This window comes from Rana temporaria, chromosome 3, assembly GCF_905171775.1.
Source record: "Rana temporaria chromosome 3, aRanTem1.1, whole genome shotgun sequence".
Lineage (NCBI taxonomy): Eukaryota > Metazoa > Chordata > Amphibia > Anura > Ranidae > Rana > Rana temporaria.
In genome coordinates this window covers 173,403,996-173,428,802 of record NC_053491.1, presented here as the reverse complement: position 1 = coordinate 173,428,802, position 24,807 = coordinate 173,403,996, and the positions used below count along the sequence as shown (strand labels likewise).

The 24,807-nt window shown below is 40.9% G+C and overlaps 1 protein-coding gene across 1 annotated transcript in view; it reads right to left on the bottom strand.

Moving 5' to 3' along the window:
• IMMP2L (inner mitochondrial membrane peptidase subunit 2) overlaps window positions 1-24,807 on the bottom strand; it is a 1,177,970-nt gene that overhangs the window by 218,771 nt on the left and 934,392 nt on the right. The window contains exon 5 of the mRNA XM_040343819.1: window positions 22,787-22,889. Coding sequence (XP_040199753.1) covers window positions 22,787-22,889 — 103 coding nt within the window. The remainder of the gene's footprint in view (window positions 1-22,786; window positions 22,890-24,807) is intronic.

The window sequence follows — 24,807 nt, the reverse complement described above, 5'->3', positions numbered from 1 at the left end:
CTTCCTCCTCCTTTGACATAAAAAGGTTTGCGAGTAGGAGCAAACTTAGCTCCCATGATAACCCCCTTTTTCTGTAAAAAGAGAAATCATTATTATAAGAAAAATTGTTTTTCTTCATACAGAACACTTTTGATTACATTCAATTCTATATGATTCTAGGTAGTGTTTAGCATTTTATCTAAAGTCCATTTTGTGGCCATCGCCATGCTTTACGTTAGTATGCCGTGATACTACATATACTGTTGTAAAAGTATAATTGTCATTATAGGGGACAGCTTTCAAACAATTAATTAGGTTCTTTCTCTCTCTCAATTGTTTGCTCAACTCAAGTTGTAAGTGGAAATCAATGTAATCCCACTACCTAAAATGCATCAAATCAATTCCACTTACAATAGGTCCTCCTGGGGGTTTCTCTATACTCTTGTGAATTTTTGGAATGCAACAAAAAGTACCAGCAAAGAATTACCAAAGACCCAGCAAATAATTATTACAAATAATGCACAGAGCTGATTAAAATAAGTAGTAAAAAGGATATGTTAAAAAAATATCAAGTTTCATAAATTGGTAGAATTCCCATTATTACAAAGGAACTAATGACATTCATTATTATTTTTTTTAATAAAAGGGGAAATTGGTTTGCTATGTTGAGAACACTATTATCATCGATGACAAGATGTACTTTATATATTTTTGTACACTGATTGCACATTTGCAAATTATATATATTATATCTGTTGAAGGTTTTAAAATCACAGGGGTAAAGGTTGTTATATACACATGTTAACAGAGATATAATTAATGTAACATACATATGTTATTAACATTTAAAAATGTCTATTTTTTGTATGCATAGTTAGGAGTGTTGTTCATTAAGTTATTTTATTCAGTTCTGGGCCATCTACAGCAGCTGTAGATTACTGGCATATAAGATTGCTGGCATATAAAATTGCTGGCATATAAGACTACTTTTTACACTTAAAAAAACTGGCCAAAAAGCAGGGGTCATCCTATCCTCCAGGTCAGCTGCTCGGATGTCTGCTGGATGTGCGGTAATACTGTATGTAGCTTTGGCTACTTACAGTATATACTGCTTAGCCAATCCCGGGGAGCAATGTATTCAAATGAATACAGAGCCTGCTCGGATTGGAGTAACAACCTCTGCCAATCCGAGCAAGCTACATACAGTAGCTTGCTCGGATTGGCTTTGAGAGTCAGAGAGGCATAGGCTGATGATGTTACAGCCTCTGCCAATCCAAGCAGGCTTTGTATTCATTAACCACTTAAGACCCGGACCTTTAGGCAGCTAAAGGACCCAGACAGTTTTTGCGATTCGGCACTGCGTCGCTTTAACTGACAATTGCGCGGTCGTGCGACGTAGCTTCCATAAAAAATTGGCGTCCTTTTTTTCCCCACAAATAGAGCTTTCTTTTGGTGGTATTTGATCACCTCTGCGGTTTTTATTTTTTGCGCTATAAACAAAAATAGAGCGACAATTTAGAAAAAAATGCAATATTTTTTACTTTTTGCTATAATAAATATCCCCCAAAAATATATATAAAAAAATGTTTTCCTCAGTTTAGGCCGATACGTATTCTTCTACCTATTTTTGGTAAAAAAAATCGCAGTAAGCATTTATTGGTTGGTTTGCGCAAAGTTTATAGCGTTTACAAAATAGGGGATAGTTTTATTGCATTTTTATAAAAAAAAAATTTACTACTAATAGTGGCGATCAGCGATTTTTTTCGTGACTGCGACATTATGGCGGACACTTCGGACAATTTTGACACATTTTTGGGACCATTGTCATTTTCACAGCAAAAAATGCATTTAAAATGTTAACCACAAGGGGGCGCTGAAGGGGTTATGTGTGACCTCATTTGTATTTCTAACTGTAGTAACGGTGCTTCGGACCGGGTCGCGGGAGCACGCCGCGGGCGCGCGTCCACGACCCACGGCTGGCCACTTAAAGAGGACGTACATGTACGTGCTTGTGCCCAGCTTGTGCTTGTGCCCAGCCGTGCCATTCTGCCGACGTAAATTTGCAGGAGGCGGTCCTTAAGTGGTTAATAGAATACATCGCTCGCCGTGATTGGCTCCAGCTCCAGCAAGAATGAAGAAGAATATGGCTCCAGAAGGAAGAAATATGAAGCGTCGGAAGCCTCGGAAAGGGGGTCGTCTTATACAGTGAGTACAGGCAAAAAATAAATTAAATTAGGGGGTCGTCTTATAAGCCTTATACACCGGCAAATACCGTATTTATAATAATTAATAATTATTACAGTAGAGCTTCTGATTATTTATTCATCTTTCTTTGTTGCCTTGCTGAGTAAAGGTGCAGGACAGATTTGCTTGGACTACATCCAGCCATAAACCAAAGTTAAGCAAACATAGTAAAGAGCTGCTCAAGTGAGTCTTACTGAGTCCAGGCAGAAGCGGCTTTCACATTCTGATAACAAAGGGGCCCCCAGATCCCGCCTCCCCCTAGTGAATAAATATGGGATACATAGTACCCCTACCCGTTCACCAAAAAAGTGTAAAAAGTGAACAAAGACACAACATAAATTTTTGCAATTCCTTTATTAAGAACAAAAAGAATTGTCCCCGAAGCAGATCCATCATCAATCAAGCCTCCCGATGCACCACCAGGCCCATAAAAATAAAATAAAAAAACCTCTGGTCTCGTCGACCACTCCCCGCTGACTACATGCTCTGCCATCTGACATTTTTAAATAGTTAGGGGCAGGGTTACACCTGACGTCATCAGGTGACTCTGCCCTTTAACTATTTAGGAAATATCAGGTGGAAGAGCGGGCAGATGGTGGGAGAATTCGACTGGGCTGTAGGTTTTTTTCTTGTTCTTGCAGTGGGCATTGTTGTTGATAATGGAACTTTATTCACTTTTTACACTTTTTTAAGTGAATGAGTAGGGATGCGAAGTACTATTCAGATTCTGATAAGCCCCCCATCCGCAGACCCTCACAACCACCACCCAGGGCTGGGGGGAAGAGGCCCTTGTCCCCATCAACATGGGGGCAAGGTGCTCTGGGGTTGGGGGGCAGAGACCCCCTGCCCCAAAGCACCCTCCCCATGTTAAAGGCATATGGCCTAGTATGGTTCAGGAAGCGGGGAGCGCTCGCACATCCCCCCTTTCCTGGCCTGCCAGGCAGCATGCTTGAATAAGGGTCTGGTATTGGGGGTGCCCACACCATTTTTTTTGTAAATTTTCTATTACCAGCATTCTTTTGTTTACATTTCAGCTCTAAGCGGGGAAGCCCGCTGACAGCTCATGAGTCATCAGTTGTTGAGGATGCAGTGGCCAGCTTCCCAGTCAGCTTCTCGGCCAGCTCCTTAACAACCAGCTGTTCTTCACACAGAATTTGAATCAGCTGATCATCTGAATCGTTCAGAAAATTTGGAATTTATTAGAAAACAACAAAACAAATTTCAATGAAATGTATTAATATTACTTTCGGAGATTTAGATATATCCAAATCTCAGAATAAACCCAAAATGTGTTTGAATTTACATTAAGACCAAAAAACGAATTGCACATGTCTATTTGATCATTAGTGGCTATCCAGTAACAGTCATGGGACCTGGAAGTGGTTGGGAATATGGTGGCATTGAATTGAGAAGCAGGAGTAAACAGATTTAAAGTGTGCCATATTGTGCTTTCCACGCTTGCACATTTTGGTAAAAGCTCCCCCGCAACCACAAGATAAACAACATCTATATGACTTTTGTTACTGTCACGGTTTTACAGAAACATAACATTTGACTTGAACTAAACAGTATTTCACTGTGTTTTCACAGTATGGAACAGTTTTCAGCCTCTGGGGAATAACAACACATAGGCAAATATGGCCACAAGACAAACAACACAAGGGGGGTATAACAAAACAATTTAACACCCACTGCCTAATTTTTACTACAAATACAAAAGCTGCTTTAATTATAGAATACAGATTGTAGCTAATCAAAATATCAGCTTTTGTTGTTTATGTACTGTAGTACAAGAAGCATCATTTATTTAGCAGTTTAGAAACTGGAAGCTAAATATGTTTCAGACTAAAATATTTCATGTGCGGTTGTTTATTTTCTTTTACTCGTGTGGAATGTAATAAATCATTTTTGATACATGATAGTTAAAGATAACACATATATTTTAATAACTTGCTTGTTAGAGATAGAGATGATAAAAGTGTAAATTTTAATTATTCTGCAAGTCTTAACTTGCAACAACAAAAAAATGTAGCCACAAATATGTTGTAAATGGAAGAATGCCAAGGAAAAAAATAACTTTAAATACATCAGAGGCCATTGCATTTGGGTTATCATTGTTTTCGGCACTGTAGATCTTAGCTCATTAAATTGGGGAAAGCGGTTCTTAAATATTGAAACATGTTTAACCACTTGACCACTGGGCACTTATGCTATGAACACACGATAATTTTTCGGCATGAAAAAAACGTTGTTTTTAAAAAATGTCATGATCGTGTGTGGGCTGCACATCATTTTTTGGGTTCTGAAAAACGCCAATTTTTTTTTTCAAACATGCTGCATTTTTTAACGAAGTTTTAAACAATGTCGTTTTTCGGGTTGTAAAAAATGATCGTGTGTGGGCTAAAACGACGTTAAAAACCTGTGCATGCTCAGAAGCAAGTTATGAGACGGGAGTGCTCGTTCTGGTAAAACTACCGTTCATAATGGAGTCAGCACATTCATCACGCTGTATCAGACAGAAAAGCGCAAAACGTCTTTTACTAACACGGAATCAGCTAAAGCAGCCCCAGGGGTGGCGTCATCCGCATGGAACTTCCCCTTTATAGTGCCGTTGTACGTGTTGTACATCACCGCGCTTTGCTAGAGCATTTTTTTTAAACGATGGTGTGTGGGCAAGGTCGTTTTAATGATGAAGTTGGAAAAACTTAATTTTTTCTACATGCCGAAAAACGTAGTTTTTTTTAATGCCGAAAAATTATCGTGTGTACGCGGCATTAAACCCCCTTCCTAACCAGATCAATTTTCAGCTTTCGGTGCTCTCACAATTTAAATGACAATTTCTCAGCCATACAACATTGTACCCATATCAAGATTTTGGCATTTTTTTCACACAAATAGAGCTTTCTTTTGGTTGTATTTAATCACCGTTGGGTTTTTTATTTTTTGCGCTATAAAAGAAAAAAGACTGAAAATTCGGTAAAAAAAATGAACTTTTCTCGTTTCTGTTATAAAATTTACAAGCTATGGTGCCAATATCTGAAAATTGATCACACTTGATGTACTGACGGCCTATCTCATTTCTTGAGACCCTAACATTCCAGAAAAGTACCCCACAAATGATCGCTTTTTGGAAATAAGACATTCCAAGGTATTTAGAAAAGGGCATGGTGAGTTTTTTGGAATTTTTTCCCCACAATTCTTTGCAAAATCAAGTTTTTTTTTATCACAAAATTTTCATATTAGCAGGTTATTTCTCACACACAGCATATGCAGGACATTGGGTGGGTGTTTTCCAGGTCCAGCGTTGGCGTCATAATTGATGATGAATTTACATTAGGGATACTTTTTTTAAATTAAGGAATTGTCAAAAAATTCCTCCTGTTATTTATTTTTAAACTTTTTGGGAGAATGGGTAGAGTAACTATGTACCCCATACTCATTCACATGGGAGGGGAGGGATCTGGGGGACCTCTTTCTAAAAGGAGCTTCCATATTCCAATAAGACCCCACAGACCCCCCCCCCCACTGGCCAGGGTTGTGGAGATGAGGCCCTTGTTCCCATTAACATAGCGTCAAGGTGCTTTGGGATAGGTGAGCAGAGCCTGGTATGGTTCAGAAGGGGGGGCGGTAGTTTGTCCCTCCCCTTTCCTGACCTTCCGTGCTGCATGCTCGGTTAAGGGTCTGGTATGGATGTTGGGGGGACCCCACGCCATTTAAAAAAATAAATACAATTTTAACATTTTTATATTGCTGGCAATGGCATTGTATTTAAATGTAATTTCATTCATGTTGTTTTTCTTTAGAAATTTCAGTTTTCCACTGTAGGTTCTATCCACAGTACAGATGTGTCACATTACAGGCACTATATTTAAAGGAATAATTCATTGTTATTGTTGCATTTTAAGTAGGGTTGCACTCATACCACTTTAAGACCGAGTAGAAGTACCGATCCTTTTTTTTTTAAGTACCCACCGATACCTATTATTGATACTTTTTTTTAATGTAATGTCCGTTGGCAGGACGTTAAAAAAAGTCCTGCTAGTAGCATCTTTGGAGCGGTTAAGGAGCGGTGTACACACCGTTCCTGCTTTTTAAAATGAATGGGCACAACTGCTGAAGCGCCAGCAAAGCGCTTCGGCAGCGGCGCTACACAGGCACATTTAACCCCTTCATTGGCCGCTAGCGGTGTTAAAAGTGCCCCACTAGCGGCCGAATAGCACCACTAAAATGACGGTAAAGCGCCACTAGAACTAGTGGCATTTTACCATCAACGCCTGCCCTTTTTCCATTGTGAAAGTAGCCTTACAGATTCACCGGCTCCTTCCTCCGCTCTCCATCCTGACAGATCCAGGAGAGGGGACCAGAGAAGCATGGAGGACATGAAGGGGGACTGGAGGAGCATTAAGAAGGACACAGGGGACCGTCCGGGGTGAGCGGTGCGGAGCGATTACACGTACCAATCTCCCTGTATAGATTTCAATAAAGCAGCTGAAAGCAGCTGGGGGAATAGTGGCTGTCGGCTGCTTTATTAAAATCTATACAGTTGTAAAGTAGGGCAGTATCTATTGAAACCATGGCCAGCCCGACTCTTGTATCTCATTACCTGGCAATGCATAAAGAATCAATTAGTCCAAGGTGTTATGTCAAATATTTAGTTGAATTTACGGCTATCCAAAAGGTGTTATTACTTAGATTAACCAGATTGGTAGATGGTAATGCTCTTCCTTTGATCATTTTGATGTACTCTTTGGATTTTTAAAATACGCCTGCCATAAGAGAACCAAGTATGCTGCCACTGATGACCTGCTTCTAAAAAATGGCTAAGAATAGTTTGCTACTTCACAGAAAAAACATTCAGCAAATGAAAGTCAGTGAAATTAAAGAAGTAGTAACGTTTGCTTTGTTATTTTTACCTACAGGTAAGCCTATAAGTCTTACATGTAGGTAAAATGATTATCTCCTAAATGTGCACTGTTTAGGAGATATTCACTCTGCATTCAGCTGCTGATGTCACCGGAGCATGCGCTCTGAAAATCCGGCTTACCATGCCAGAGCCGTTTACTACTGCTTTGAGCATTTGTGTAGATGGGCATTACGATCAAACACTGCCTTTGAATACAACACTGCTTAAATGCATGCCTTCTCAACCAAACTTCAGCAAAAATCTTCATATTAACTCATTTTCTGCAAAAACAAACACATCCTGCTGAATTCAAATACACAAACTCGGTCTTGGGAACCATTATCCATGATACACCATTCAAATAAATTGGAACCTAATGACTTTTATTTGCCCTTTCCTTCACACACATCAAACACAATGAAACAATACACAACCAAAAAAAAAACTTTAAACTTTAGATATCTGATTCCATTTATGAATATGTTTCACTCTCCAGTTTTAGTAACTCAACCCCAAAGTATTGAAGCCAAGTATCAGTATTACAGCCAGACAACCAGAGTTTTCAAGAGAAAGACAGTTTTGTTCATATTTCATGTCAGAGGTTTACAACCACTTTAAATTACATTTTGAAATAATGAACTTGTAATACAAATCAAGTGTCATTAAAGTTTCACATCACTTCTTGCTCCACATTTATATTGAAGTGCCACGTGTGACAGTTCTTAACAGTTTCTCTTTACACATAACATGTTCATTTACACCTTAAACATACACTTCTTAGTATAGCTAATTTATGATAATTCATTCACTGGATGACAGAATGTTAACAGTTGCCTAGAAACATTAACTATCACAGCATGTAAAAAAAAAAAAACTCATTAAGTCTCACGCAGATATCCTACAGGGTCATCGCTGGTCAATTACAGTGCTAAATGAATGAGCGTTCAATACACTAGTATATACGGTATATGTATATATATATATATACACATACACACACACACACACACACACAGTTCTGCTCATAAGTTTACATACCCTGGCACAATTTATGATTTCTTGGCCATTTTTCAGTGAATATGAATAACACAAAAACTTGTCCTTCACTCATGGTTAGTGTTTAGCTAAAGCCATTTATTATTAATCAACTGCGTTTACGCTTTAACCGCTGATCACCGTCATTACTAGTAAAAAAAATAATAAATACAATTTTCATAAAAATATCCCATTGTTTGTAGATGCTATAACTTTTAACCAGTTCCCGACGGCTGTACGACTTTGTACGGCCGTCGGGTGGCTCTGAATCTCTGGGAGGCCGTGTTTTTACGGCCGCCCCTTTCCTCGTTCCCCGCGCGCGCTCCCGAGCGCGCATCGGGGAACTCCTGTACTGGCCGTGTCCCTTGGACACAGCCAATTACAGATCGCGGTAAATAGCCAATCACAGCGGCTATTTACAGCGCGATTCTGTGGCCAATGAGAGATGATCTCAAATGTAAACATATGAGATCATCTCTCATTGCCGGCTCTCCCTCCTCACACACACAGCGCGTGTGAGGAGAGAGAGAGTCTGTGAGTAAAAAAAAGTATCTAATGTATCTAATGTGAAAAAAAAAACGTGCCCAATCAGTGCCCAGTGATACCAGTGTCCATCTGTGCCACCAGTGTCCACCTGTGCCACCAGTGCCCAGTGCCCACCTCTGCCAAGTGCCCACCTGTGCCAAGTGCCCACCTGTGCCAAGTGCCCACCTCTGCCAAGTGCCCACCTCTGCCAAGTGCCCACCTGCCACCTCAGTACCCAATCAGTGCCCAGTGATACCTGTGCCACCAGTGTCCACATGTGCCACCAGTGTCCACCTGTGCCACCAGTGCCCACCTGTGCCAAGTGCCCACCTGTGCCAAGTGCCCACCTGTGCCAAGTGCCCACCTGCCACCTCAGTACTTTTCAGTGCCCACCTGTGCCACCTCATCAGTGCCTACCTGTGCCACCTCATCAGTGCCTACCTGTGCCACCTCATCAGTGCCTACCTGTGCCACCTCATCAGTGCCTACCTGTGCCACCTCAGTGCACATCTGTGCCGCCTCATCGGTGCACATCAGTACCCATCTCAGTGCCCACCTGTTTCGCCACATTAGTGCCATCTGAGCCGCCTCATCAGTGCCATCTGTGCCGCCTCATCAGTGCACATCTGTGCAATCAATCATCGCACATCTGTGCCGTCTCATCAGTGCACATCTGTGCAATCAGTGCACATCTGTGCCGCCTCATCAGTGCACATCTATTCCACCCCATCTCTGCCACCTCAGTACCCATCTCTGCCACCTCAGTACCCATCTCTGCCACCTCAGTACCCATCTCTGCCCATCTGTGTCGCCTCAGTGCACATCTGTGCCACACATCTGTGTGAAGTCGCCAGCAACAATGTCTAAGCGTCTCTATTCCACCGAGCAGGCATTTGCAATTATTGCCGCAAGTGACGAGAGCAACGGGGAGCTCTCGTCTTCCGATTCACAGCTGGATTCGGATGTGGATGTAGACTACGAGCCAGTCTACAGCAGTGGAACCGATACAGGCTCAGAGGGGGAAGATAATCAGCCCGCCAAAAGAAGGCGCTCTGGTGAGGCAGTGCCATCCACCAGCACCGTCATGCCATCCACCAGCCCCGTCATGCCATCCACCAGCCCCGTCATGCCATCCACCAGCCCCGTCATGCCATCCACCAGCCCCGTCGTGCCATCCACCAGCACCGAAGTGCCATCCACCAGCACTGCAGTACCTCGGCAGCAAAGGCCAAGGACCCATGCAAGCCTTCCCTATGCCCTTCAGTACCCCTTGTGGCTTCCTCCAAATTCCGGAGAAGCCAACATTCCCCCTTTTACTGCCCAGCCAGGAGTCCAGGTGGACACGGACAATTTTTCACCAATACATTTTTTCAATTTATTTTTTACTGAGGAACTGCTTTCTAGCGTTGTGGCCCAGTGCAACCTATATGCCCAACAGTTTATCACCAACAACCCCACATCGTCCTATGCCCGTCCCTACAATTGGAGAGATCTAACAGTGGAGGAGTTCAGAATTTTTTTAGGCCTCACCTTTTGTATGGGACTCAACCCAAAAAACGAAAAACATTCATTTTGGTCCAAACGCCCCATTTATCATATGCCCGTCTTTTCTGCATCAATGCCCCGAAACCGATATTTCACGATCCTGAGGTTCCTCCACTTCAATGATAACACCCAGTGCCTTCCCCGAAATGACCCAAATTTTGATAGGCTTTTCAAAATTCGCCCCTTATTAGATTATTTTTCAGAATTATTCCCCCAAATATATACCCCGGAACAACACATTTGTGTCGACGAGTCCCTAGTAAAATTTTGTGGCCGACTTAAGATAAAACAGTTCATTCCAAGCAAAAGAGCCCGCTATGGGGTGAAGATGTACAAGTTATGTGAACGAGCCACAGGGTACTTGTATTCCTTTTTGGTGTACGAAGGGAAGGACACCCAGCTGAATCCCCCCGATTGCCCAGACTACTTGGGATCAAGTGCAAAAGTTGTCTGGCAACTTATCACCCCCCTCCTGGATAAAGGATACCACCTGTACGTGGACAACTTCTACACGTCTCTTCCTCTGTTCCACAACCTGCACCGAAAGAAGACGCCAGCATGTGGCACCGCCAGAAAGAACCGGAAAGGCTTTCCTCAAAGCCTTGTGAATACAAAGCTGAAGAAAGGGGAATCGGCGAGTCTGCGCAACAAGGAGGTTCTGGCAGTGAAGTGGAGGGACAGAAGAGACGTGTACATGTTGTCGTCCATCCACAACGATTCCTTTGTAGAAACCCGCAGAAGGCGTGGCACCACCATCCAAAAACCCACCTGCATTCAGGACTACAATTTGTTCATGGGGGGAGTCGACCTAAATGATCAAATGATGGAACCATATCTACCCACAAGACGCACGTACCATTGGTACAAGAAAGTAGCAATTTATTTTTTTCATTTGGCCGTCTACAACTCCCATATTATTTACCGCAAATCCACCCAAAACCCCCTACCCTTCCTTGGCTACCTGGAGGAAATTACCACTACCCTGATATTCCCGAACGACCTGCCCCAACACATCCGATCAGATGTTCTAAGTCGGCTCTCCGAACGGCACTTCCCGGATAAGGTCCCTCCCACAGCATCAGGCCGACGAGCTCAAAAAAAATGTAGAGTGTGTGCCAGTGTAGGAGTCAGACGGGACACAGTTTATTATTGTGCAGAGTGTCCTTCACAACCAGGCCTCTGTATAACTGACTGTTTCAAACGTTACCATACTAAACTAAAGTATTAGTTTAGTATGGTAAACGTAATCCTCCGTTCCTGCCTTCTCACCCCTTATGCCACTGCCTGCTTTGTAACTGACCCCGGCTTGTTATTGGACCACCCTTCTGCCTAATGATTTTGTAATACCGCTGCCTGATTTGGAATTGACCCTGGACTGTTTTTTGACCATTCTTCTGCCCAACGATTTTGTAATACCTCTGCCCGATTTGGAATTGACCCTGGACTGTTTTTCGACCATTCTTCTGCCTAACGATTCTGTACTGCCTCTGCCTGATCTGGAACTGACCTCGGACTGTTTGACCATGCCTTTTGCCTGCCTCTTGGACTGATCTTGTACCCTGCTACTGGACTAGTGGGATTCAACACAGGGGTCTCACATATGTGAGGGGCGCCAGAAAAGTTTTTCTGGATGAAGAAAACTTTTTTGTTTTCTCATGCTAGATTAGGGTCTGGTTGCCCGGAGGCTTCAAAGAGATTTGGGTGGGAGAAGCCTCTACCCCTGTCCCCATTCTGTCCTGAACGAGGCCCTCCTGCTGCCTGTAGGACCTATGCCATCATGCCTCTGCCTGTTGCATGAACTGACCACCTGCAGTATCCCTGCCTGGACGTTGCTGACCAAGTCCCTGCCTGCTGCCTGGACCAGTGCTATCCTGCTGTGTAGAACTGCGCTACTATTACCAAGGTAATCTTTTGTTTACGCTTTGCTCAGCATAATGTATTTTGGGGTGTAATTCTTGGTATGTGCATGCTATGTGTCTCTGGAACACCTGACGGTGTTCCTTGCATGTTGGATCTCTATATGTGGTCAGGCTGTGTAGAAGTCTCACACATAGGGGATCGTTTTACTCAGGAGGAGTAGCAGAATGTATTTTGGGGTGTCATTTTTGCTATGTACATGCTATGTGTTGGAAATATCTTATCAATGGACAACTTTGTGTAAAAAATATGCGATTTCTTTTTTTTTCCACATATTCCAAAAAATTCTGGAAAAAAATGAACCGTTCAAAAGACTCATTATGCCTCATAGATTATACGTTGGGGTGTTAGCTTTCCAAAATGGGGTCATTTTGTGGGTAATTCCATTGTCCTGGTGTTCCAGGGCCTTCAAACGTGTAATAGGTTGTCAACTAGTTAGATGTGCAATTTATGCTCCTAAAACCCCTGATGGCGCTCCCTGCATGTTGGGCATCTGTATGTGGCCAGGCAGTGAAAAAGTCTCACACATGGGGTATCGTTTTACTCAGGAGGAATAGCAGAATGTATTTTGGGGTGTAATTTTTGCTATGTACATGCTATGTGTTGGAAATATCTTATCAATGGACAACTTTGTGTAAAAAAAATGCGTTTTAATTTTTTTTCCACATATTCCAAAAACTTCTGGAAAAAAATGAACCGTTCAAAAGACTCATTATGCCTCATAGATTATACGTTGGGGTGTTAGCTTTCCAAAATGGGGTCATTTTGTGGGTAATTCCATTGTCCTGGTGTTCCAGGGCCTTCAAACGTGTAATAGGTTGTCAACTAGTTAGATGTGCAATTTATGCTCCTAAAACCCCTGATGGCGCTCCCTGCATGTTGGGCATCTGTATGTGGCCAGGCAGTGAAAAAGTCTCACACATGGGGTATCGTTTTACTCAGGAGGAATAGCAGAATGTATTTTGGGGTGTCATTTTTGCTATGTACATGCTATGTGTTGGAAATATCTTATCAATGGACAACTTTGTGTAAAAAAAATGCGTTTTCATTTTTTTTCCACATATTCCAAAAACTTCTGGAAAAAAATGAACCGTTCAAAAGACTCATTATGCCTCATAGATTATACGTTAGGGTGTTAGCTTTCCAAAATGGGGTCATTTTGTGGGTAATTCCATTGTCCTGGTGTTCCAGGGCCTTCTAAATTGTAATAGGTTGTCAACTAGTTAGATGTGCAATTTATGCTCCTAAAACCCCTGATGGCGCTCCCTGCAGGTTGGGCATCGGTATGTGGCCAGGCAGTGGAAAAGTCTCACACATGGGGTATCGTTTTACTCAGGAGGAGTAGCAGAATGTATTTTGGGGTGTCATTTGTGGTATGCACATGCCATGTGAGAGAAATAAGCTATTACAATGACACTTTTGAGAAATTTTTTAAATAAAAAATAAAAATCTTAATTTTGCAAAGTGTTTTGGGAAAAAAATTACAACTTCAAATAACTCACCATGCCTCTTACTAAATACCTTGGGATGTCTACTTTCCAAAAAGGGGTTATTTGGGGGGCATTTGTACTTTCCTGGCTTGTTAGGGTCTCAAGAAATGAGATAGGCCTTCAAAACATCAGGTGTGATCAGATGTGATAATTTATTATGATTTGCACTATAGCTTGTAGACTCTAAAACTTTCACACAGACCAAATAATTTCCAAAAAATGTGGGTTATTTTTATCAAAGACATGTAGCAGTATAAATTGTGGCCAAAATTTATGAAGAAAAATTAATATTTTGCAAAATTTTATCACAGAAACTAAGAAAAAACATTTTTTTTCTAAATTTTCGGTCTTTTTTCATTAATAGCGCAAAAAATAAAAAACACAGAGGTGATCAAATACCACCAAAAGAAAGCTCTATTTGTGGGAAAAAAAGGACAAAAAAATCATTTGGGTACAGTGTTGCATGACTGAGTAATTGTCATTCAAAGTGTGAGAGCCCTGAAAGCTGAAAATTGGTCTGGTCAGGAGAGTGTTTAAGTGTCCAGTATGGAAGTGGTTAAGCAAACCAATCAATATACACTCACTGGGATTTTTTTACCCCAAAAAAATAGCAGAATACATATTGGCCTAAAATGATAAAGAAATTAGATTTTTTTTTTTAATTGTATTGGATGTGTTTTATTGCAGAAATTAAAAAATAGTTATTTTTGCACTTTTTTGTTTATAGTGCAAACAATTAAAACCACTAAGGTGATCAAATACCACCAAAAGAAAGCTCTATTTATGGGGGGAAAAAAATTGCTGGTCATTAAGGGGGTAAAACCTTCCGGGGCTGAAGTGGTTAAAAAAGCTGTGTGTGTAAGTATGTATATGTGTATGTGAGTCTATGTACAAATTACTTTTAACTTTAAACCCAAATCCAGTACTATTTGAACTGCTTTTTTAAAGCTTGTTTATAATAGCGGCATAATGACTGCTATTCCTCTACAAAGCTATCTATGTTCAGATTGCATTTCAGAGGTATTTAACAGGGTGAAGAGGTGATTTGTCACCTGTGCTGTAAACGTCATCTCCCCCACGCATGCGTAGGAGTGACGTCATCGTGGCTCTGGCCAGTCACACAGCCGGTGTCTGTGGACCCAGAAGGAAGACGGGTGAAGATGGAAGCAGCCTCTAGCAGTGACATTGCATCGCAGGAAGGCTTTGTTTTCAGGTAAGTTTCACGTAATGTGCTAGTTTGCAATGCATACTAGCACATTATTGTTTTACCTTGAAGGTCAGAAAAAAAAAACAATCACCCAGCGGTTTACTACCGCTTTAAATGAAACAAAGTGAAGCACACTCGATATTATGATATTATACAACGTAGATAAAATACCTATAATGTGCAAGTAGTTCGACAAAGTCTCAATATGCTGAGAAAAAATATGTGAAAAAGTCCCACATACAAGTGCAATACAATAATGTTTAAATAGAGTGTCCAATGACTTTAAGTGTGTCCTATCAGACTTGACATGCTCGTCTAATCCTCCATCATAAGCACAATGCTTTCACCCAGTGAGACAGAGACAAATCACGCACTCACCAGATGTATATGACCTCTATGCAAAGTAAAGGTAATTTAGCCTTTAAAATCAGTAGTCCAGCTTCTGGTTCCCAGTCCACCATAAGCCTAGTTTTCAAAGGGTTAAACACATATGTCTCTCTCAGCACTCTCCATACCAATGCCACTCATATCATAATGGACATTATCAAGAAGCTTCCTGATGATATCATTGACACAAAATGCATAGGGGCAGTCCTCCGGGTTGCAACTTCCAGTTTTGCAATATCCGGTCATTAGAGCACACCCCGGCTCCAGGAGTGTGCAAAGCAGCAGTGATCTCCAGTGTATGTACAAGCTGACATTTCAGTGCCAAATATAGGCACTTATAAAGTAAACGTACACCCTATTGCTTTTACTTATGTTCTATGGCATGGGCACGCAACCTGTGGCCCCTCCAGCTGTTACAGAACTACTAGTTCCATGAGGCATTGCAAGGCTGAAAAGGTTACAAGCATGACTCCCAAAGGCAGAGGCATGGCAGGACTTTTAGACATGCTCCAAAGACATGCTAGGTTAATTGGCTCTTGTCTAAATGTGACCTAGTATGTGTATGTAAAAATGTGAGTTAGGGACCTTCGATTGTAAGCTCCTTGAGGACAGGGACTGATGTGAATGTATAATATATGTAAAGTTCTGTGTAAATTGATGGTGCTATATAAAAAAATAATAATGAGGTAAATAACAACAGGTACAGGCTGTCCCCTACTTACAAACATCCGACTTACAACCGACTCCTACTTACAAACGGAGGGAGACAACAGGAAGTCATAGGAAATCTACCCCTAGGAAGGGAAATTCTCTCCTGTAGGAGTTATTATGGGAAAAAGGTGTCTCCACCGATGCTTTATCACAAATCCTTGTTTCCCTACTAACCCCAAATTTTCAAAATCCAATTGTCATTGGGACAGAAAGTGAGGTGAAATCTTCTGAACAGGGGCACAGACAGCAAAACAAATGTTACAGGGGTTATAACCCTTCCCTATGCTATCCAAAAAGCTTAAAAATAGATTTTTTTGTCTGGAGCTACACTTAAAAAATGTACCTGTTCCAACTTACAAACAGATTCAACTTAAGAACAAGCCTACAGTCCCTATCTTGTATGTAACTTGTGGACCGCCTGTAAATAACAACAGAATGCACAATGCATGGCACTTGTGGCCATGCCAATATTGTTTAGTAATATTGATTAAAGCTATGGAAAAAATCATTAATTCCCATTTGCAAGTTAACAAAATTACCTGTGATTCAGAGAAACTTTTAGGTAGACATCTGTAGTTTAAATTTGAATAGAGTATCTAACTTCTGTACAATGAAATTAAGATTCTCCCTCCAAGTTATATTTCATTGTGTGGGTAGAAGAATGTATTGGTACACTAAGTAATTTAATCAGTGAATTCTGGCTAAGTGCATGAGAGTGTGTGTAGACCACTGTTTTTCTGTACAGTTTCGCTATCCTCTTCATAACTTTGGCAATCAGCACCTCTTCTTTTCTTTTCTTTAGTAATCAATAAAAAGCGATCTCTTTCTTTCAACTTTTATTTGTGAAAATACCTATTACTTGACGAGTATTGTAAAACTAAGACATTTTCCTAGTATTACATCCAAGTGCTTGGTAAAAAGACTAAATATTAGGATCATGTCTGCTTTATAGAAAAATGGCATGCATTAGCAGTCCATTCATAATGAATGGGTTGCCTTAATACAAGGCACGTTAACACGTAAAACAACATACGTTAACGCACTGCTAACATGCAATAATGGCCCAAAGAATTGTGAACTGGATAATAACCTGATAATCATAGCACAAAATATTCAGGCACCTTAAATAGCAAGTACTATCAACCTTATTATAAAGTCCACAATTAGTGCTGTCCCAAGCTGCCACATATGGGACCACCTGGAGTGGTGAAAGTGAAAGTCTTAAGCTGGCCACAGACAGTTTGAATCTCTTGCTTCCTATTCTGTATGAGCAGGCTGAATGTACCCAAGTTGATTGATTGATCAACTTAGATACAACCATCCTGTCGGATTTTACATGCGATTATTGCTAGCAGTTATTATATTCACTAGCAATAATCCCTGTGTTCTCCCGGGAGGACAGGAGAACCCCCCCCCTCGCCCCCCTGCCAGGAGAACACAATGGCTCCATGGGATGGATTCCCCTATCAACACTGTCTGTGTTGATGGGAGAATTAAGTGATTTGCTTTCCTGCAACCACAGGTTTGCTCTGTCTTTGGCTGGCCTTAGTCCAAACCAACAGAAATGGGGCAGATATCAAGCATTCTAATGTCTACAGCTTTCCACATGATAAAAAGTCCTCAATCAAATTAGCCAATAGTACTGCAAAGAGTCCAAGTTCATTAAAATTATAATAAGACAAATTCAATCCATCATTCCAAGTGCCAGCTTGTGGGTAATTGAGATCATAGATAGTGTCACATTTGAATCGCAAACACAAGGTTTGGTGAATGTCAATAGATCAGTACATGCTTACATCTCTGCAAGTCTGGCATCCGTGTCAGTGAAATTGTTAATACAAATTCAGGGGCTAAAGAAGTGCCAATGACCACACTAGGAATCATATGGGGACATTGCAGCATTAGACTCCACAGTGGAGTGCGGCTCAATAGCCGGGTCTGTCCTGAAGCACATCACCAGAATTGGTGCACTGCAAGTGATGTCATAAACTCCCAGAATAATTGGTGAATGCCGCAACAGGATCATGGGTGGATCGCAAGCTGAAGCATAAACAGAATGTTACTTCATAAGTCATTATGATAGCGTGTTTTGGTCCGTGGCCCCTTTGTCGAATCCCTGTGGGCTTCTCAAAAGTGTGCATTAGAACAGTGTTTCCCAACTCCAGTCCTCAAGGCACACCAACAGGTCATGTTTTCATGATTTCCCTCAGATGAAACGGCTGTGGCAATTACTAAGGCAGTGAAACTGATCAAATCACCTGTGCAAAATAATGGAAAGCCTGAAAACATGACCTGTTGCTGCCTTGAGGACTGGAGTTGGGAAACACTGCATTAGAACATATAGCAAGTAATATAGAGCCTGCTTTATTTCCTGCATGTAGTGTTTCCAGCATTATCTAGCCCTTTCCCGCCCAGCCAAACTGTTTATGGCCCACACTTTCCATTCATTGGATTTCAGTTCTTTCAAGTACTGTATGGAGACACAATAACACATGTGGGTGTTACCTAGGGTGGTCTGCATGTACATTTAGTGTGCTTAGAAACTCCTAATCCTTTGAGGGGCATCAGCTGATCAAAGCATTTTTGATATTTGGATAAATCTCCCCAGGAGCCAGTCCACTGCTTGCATCAGGGCTTAGGGCTCGAGAGGACTACTGCAGAATGGTAATGTGATATTTTCAGGAAACTACTGTATGTATTGCACCCTGCTGGCCCCTTCCACTAGACATGATCTGCCTGCATTAGATCAGTGATGATACAACTGGGTCTAAAATAAAGTATGAAATTAAAACTAAAAGATGTTTTTTTTTTTTTTTTAATCATAAGCATGTTGATGGGGGAGGAAGGTACCAGTAAAGGCATCATATAGGCAGATGAAACTTCTAAAATAAATTAAGTTTAGAGGCTGTATTTACCACTGTGGCTTAAAGCAGCATGGCAAGAGGTGCCAGCTTCAAGTCTCCAAATTATTATTTGTGATAATATAATTTTTCCTTATTCTATTTTACTCTTTTTTCCACTTTAGTGGATAAATTAGCAGGATAACTATGAGTTTGCTAAGAGGATTTCTAAGGCTTGCATTTCTCTTGTTTGGTGGCACTTAAAAAGGTAGCTTTGAAGTGGCCTTCCAATAGCACATTCTTGCATTTGCTTTAACTGAATAATCACACTGGGTGGAGCCCACAAAAGGATGACATAATTGAAATGTTCATATTGCAGCTTTATATCTAAATATAGCCTTGAGTATATAATTACCAGCCATTATCTACTGTACTGATACAGCGATAATCCATGTGTTGTGCTCACCGTGATAGACAAGAGGTGGCTTGGAAATGTTAATAGCCAAGGTCATTAAAGAACTGTAGCCCCTGTGCACAGGGGAAAAAAAATAGAGAAGGATACAGGACTGGTCACCAATACTGCCTGCAGGTTTCATGGAGCTAATCTTTTTCCCATTACTGAATTAAAATGCTTTGTTCTGCACTGTCTTTGTGTAGAGGTGGTCATCTTGGTAGAGACAGGGCTTTTCCCCCTCATATCACAGCTGCCTCTCTGATGACTGGTGGGCTTATAATTCTTGAAGAAACAATCAAGCAGCAACAGAAGTTTTGCATAAAGCACAGATCAAATATAGCAGAGAGATCCCTTGGACACATCTTCAGTACAAGATTGCTCTAAATATTGTGCCGAGATGGTCAGTGCGATATTTTCTGCACCAACTTGTATTAAAGTTACAATTGCAATAACAAACAATAAATACCAGATGTAAAAGTACAATGGAGCATGAGTTATCTTTTAAAGAAAATATCAATATATAGAATATATTAGCACCTTTATAAGATATAACCATATGTTTCTATTGTCTAGTCACAATGGCAAGTACAAGAACTTATGTTATTTTAGGCGTTCTGGAAATAAGAGGGAAAGAATTAATTGTACTGGTAAAAAGGAAGAACAACCATCTGGATTCAATTAGAACAGAATGGTTTTGCTTTGCCATTGCCAAAAGCAGTATGCATATCAGCTGTGCCTTTGGCTTTGTGTCATGAATACATTGTTTCAAAAATAATCCTGAAATCAAAATATTTTACATAACAAAAGCGGATATATTTTAGGAATTTAATGAACATATTTCAGAATTAGTAGGGAATGGCCCTTCTTTAAACTTCTGCTTTGGCAAAAAAACTATGGTTATTACCTATTTAAGCACACTGTACTAATGTACTAATTTAGCCCAAAGTTAAAGTGAATATTAAGGTCACACCATAACACATTGATACACTAAGGCCCCGTACACACGACAGAGGAACTCGACGTGCTTGGCACGTCGAGTTCCTCGTCGAGTTTTGGGATGAAGCCGCCGAGGAGCTCGGCGGGCCGGCTTCTCCCATAGAAGAACGAGGACAACGAGAAAATAGAGAACATGTTCTCTATTTTCTCGTCGAGTTCCTCGGCGGCTCCATCGAGCCAAAACTGTACAGACGACAGAGTTTCTCGGCAGAATCCGGGTTTTGACCGAGTTTCTCGGTGAATTCTGCCGAGAAACTCTGTCGTGTGTACGAGGCCTGACAGTATGTTTTCATAACCATTAAAAGACACCATATATGGTCAATGGCATCACCCAGGAGACCCTGCCCCTCTGTTTATATCAGCTGTCATCTGCTGGACATGTCATTCAGCAGGAGTGAAGAGACTGCAACATACGTTGGTGATGGTTCAGTGGGCATCATGATTGACATGGATCTAAATCACTGAATGACATGATTGACAATGGATTTACATTGTGGGACTTTTAATTAAAGGACTTTATTTTCACTTTCTGTTTTTTAATTACTGAGCATGAATACCACATACCATTTATTAATTTACATGGGGGGGGATTTAAGTTATCACAGCTAGGGTATCTAGTTGTTATAAGAGGCTTTAAGATTCTGGTAAGCCCCTGCTCATGGACCCTCACAACCAGCATGGCAGAGTCGCAGGGAAGAGGTCTTTGTCCTCATCAACCTGGGGGAAAAAAGGTGCTTTGCCAGGGGGGTCCCCCTGGCAAGGTACCCTTCCATGTTAAGGTCTGGTATGGTTTAGGAAAGGGGGGGACCCCCCACCTTCCTGGCCTGCCAGCCTGTATACTCATATAAGGGTCTGGGGTGGATATTTTGGTTGACCTCCCTCCTTTTTTGTGTGGAATTCCTCCCCTTGCCTGAGGGGGCTTTCATCTACTGGCCTGGTATTTAAGTGCTGCTTGGAATAAATCTCTTATGAGTGTATATTTGTTTATTTACTCTTTATTTTCAATACATTTACCACACTTAGTCAGTGGCTCTCGTGTTTCTCGGTGACTTAAAGGGGTTGTTAAGGTAATTTTTTCCCCCTAAATAGCTTCCTTTACCTAAGTTCATTCCTCCTTCACTTACCTCATCCTTCCATTTTGCTTTTAAATGTCCTTATTACTTCTGAGAAATCCTCACTTCCTGTTCTTCTGTCTGTAACTCCACGCAGTAATGCAAGGGTTTCTCCCTGGTGTGGAGTGTCGTGCTCGCCCCCTACCTTAGGGGGGAGGGGGCGAGCAGGAGAGTCAAGACGCTCTCTACGTTGCAGATAGAGAAAGAAGCTGTGTGTTAGTGGGCCTCCTGACTCTCCTGCTTGCCCCTCCCCCCTCAAGGGAGGGGGCGAGCACGACACTCCACACCAGGGAGAAAGCCTTGCATTACGGTGTGTAGTTACAGACAGAAGAACAGGAAGTGAGGATTTCTCAGAAGAAATAAGGACATTTAAAAGCAAAATCAACTGATGAGGTAAGTGAAGGAGGACTGGACTAAGGTAAAGGAAGCTATTTAGGGGATTTTTTGTTTTACCTTTACAACCCCTTTAACAAAATGTGGTATACCTACCCTACCAGAAAATAAATTAGGCTTGATAGAATAACATTTTCAGCACAATAATGCAAATGCACATTTGAAATATGCTAGATGACCCTTTTTATGAAAGATTGCGTTCAGTAACTCAAAAACAATACCGCAATAAACTAAAAGGAGTAACATATTCTGAAAGACTGCAGTGTAAATATCAATATAAATTCGATATTAACATGGGTATATTGCAAACATTCAGCGATTTGATATTATAAAGTAATAAATCCTGTCTGATGGCTGTCTATTTTAGATAAGCACAAACAGTTCCACAATGTGAATAAGTAATCATCCTTAACAGCCCTGGAATAAAAATAAACTGAGCATTATACCTCCAAGCCTTGCTAGTAAGCAGTGAAACAAGTATTATGATATTTCAAAGAAATTAAAACAAGCTCCTATGAAGAGAAAAACCTTAAGGAAAACACCAAATAAAGCATCAACCAAAAAGTGGATTTAACATTGGAATATTGCTCCTGGGTATGGCACAATAGTAACACAACCACTAAAGCTAAAAGATGTAAACACATTTTATTTTATATCCGCTCAGCTCAGAGCTGATGCATGGTGAAAATAACACCAAAGAGGCAAATGATAGAAAAATTAAATCATTTTCCTCTGAAAGAAATAGTCTGAAAGAATTGAATGTCATTCTGCATAATGGCAAATATGAACGTTTAATTATTATTCATCAGAGTTCAACTAAATACAATGGCTTATTCTTTGAGAACAAGTTAATTCAGTAAAATGGCAGGACATTTTGGACTAGAAAAATGTCTCCCTGATGAAACGGGTCTTGTTCATGAAATTATGTGTGAACTAATAAGGAAGACATATTGCTTTTTACAAATGCTGCAATTATTTATGTGAAAGAAATGATATAAATAGAGTATAGAAAATGAATTAAGCATATAACCATATAGAAAGTACTCACTGGTCCAAAAGCATTACTGTCAAAGCTGTGGCCATGGTGGTCACCTTCCACCCACATATGTCCATTGGGAATTTTGACAAATCTTGTCTTGTATCCAGCTGTTCTGTTATTTGGAAATATAAACAGCCATATAAATACATTTATATAAAATACATGATTTATACTGTAATTATTTAGTTTTGTTATTCGGTCAACTAAAATGTAATTCTACTCGCACTGTACATTCATTGGCAACAATTCAGAGATGCTAATGGGTGTGTTACTCACCTCTAGCTCCCGCTTGATGGCCTATGCTCCTCTCTTAGGGGGTTATTTATGAAAGGCAAATCCACGTTGCACTACAAGTGCACTGCAAGTGCACTTGAAAGTGCACTTGGACGAGCAGCCGCTGTAGATCTGAGGGGAACATGCAAGGAAAATAAAAACCAACATTTTAGCTTGCACACGATTGGATGATAAAATCAGCAGAGCTTCCCCTCATTTCAGATCTTCTCCTCAGATTTACAGCTATTGCACTTCCTAGTGCACTTGTAGCGTAGAGTGGATTTGCCTTTAGTAAATCAACCCCCTTGGTCGCCAACAAATGTTTAAGTAAAACGCAAATTAAGGCAAATAGGCTGTTCATTTTGAAGAGGATATTTCACTTTGCAAGGGAATTTGTCTTAGCTTAGTGAATGAGGTTAAGCTCTGCAGACTTCAATCATCCAATAATGTCCAAGCAAAGATTTTTTTTTCCTTGCATGTGATTGAGCATTTTTTTGAAACATGATTTTTTATGAGCCAAATTAAAAAGCTGATTTGCCTATACTAAATCAACTGCAATGTGTGTTTGTTTTTCATTTTCCATTGTTTTTATCAGGGTAGGAAGCCAGGCCATCAGATTGGTTGGTTGGTTGGTTGGTTGATTGGATTGGTTTTCAGGCTACATGCAGTCCTCACATATCTGCTATGCAGTACCCAATCCTCCAGTTGATAAGGTGACAAAAGCTATGCTTCCTTTAATAATGTTGCCACTAAATGCTTTAGAAAACCTTTTATGGCCACTCTCTCTTGGATAGATTGTTAGAAGTTGCAATTAACCACTTCAATACCGGGCATTTTCACCCCCTTCCTGCCCAGGCCAATTTTCAGCTTTCAGCACTGTCACGCTTTGAATGACAATTGCACGATTGTGCAATGTGGCTCCCAAACAAAATTGACGTCCTTTTTTTCCCAAAAATAGAGCTTTCTTTTGGTGGTATTTGATCATCTCTGCGTTTTTTTTGCGCTATAAACAAAAAAAGAGCGACAATTTTGAAAAAAAAAACCCAATATATTTTACTTTTTGCTATAATAAATATCCCAATTTAAAAAATAAAAATATATTTTTTTCTCAGTTTAGGCAGATATGTATTCTTCTACATATTTTTGGTAAAAAAAAATCGCAATAAGTGTTTATTGATTGGTTTGCGCAAAAGTTATAGCATCTGCAAAATAGGGGATAGATTTATGACTTTTTTTTACTAGTAATGACAGTTATCAGCGATTTTTGTCAGGACTGCGATATTGTGGTGGACAGATCGGACACTTTTGACACTATTTTGGGACCATTCACATTTATACAGCGAACAGTGCTATAAATATGCACTTATTACTGTATAAATGTGACTGGCAGGGAAGGGGTTAACACTAGGGGCAATCAAGGGGTTAAATGTGTTCCCTGGGAGTGATTCTTATTGAGGGGACTGACTGGGGGAGGTGATCGATCAGTGTCCCTATGTACAAGGGACACACCATCGGTCTCCTCTTCTTGACGGGTCGCGGATCTCTGTGTTTACACACAGAGATCCACGTCCCTGGTTTTGTAAATGCCGATCGTGGGTTCCTGGAGGACATCGCAGCCACCAGGCACGCGCATCGGTAACCCGCGTGACGTGGCGGGCACAGATTTTCCCTGATGCACGCCCGCGGCATGCGCAGGGAACTAGTAAACAGAAGGACGTCCTCTCGGCAATTGTGTGCCGCGCTGTAGATGTCTTTTG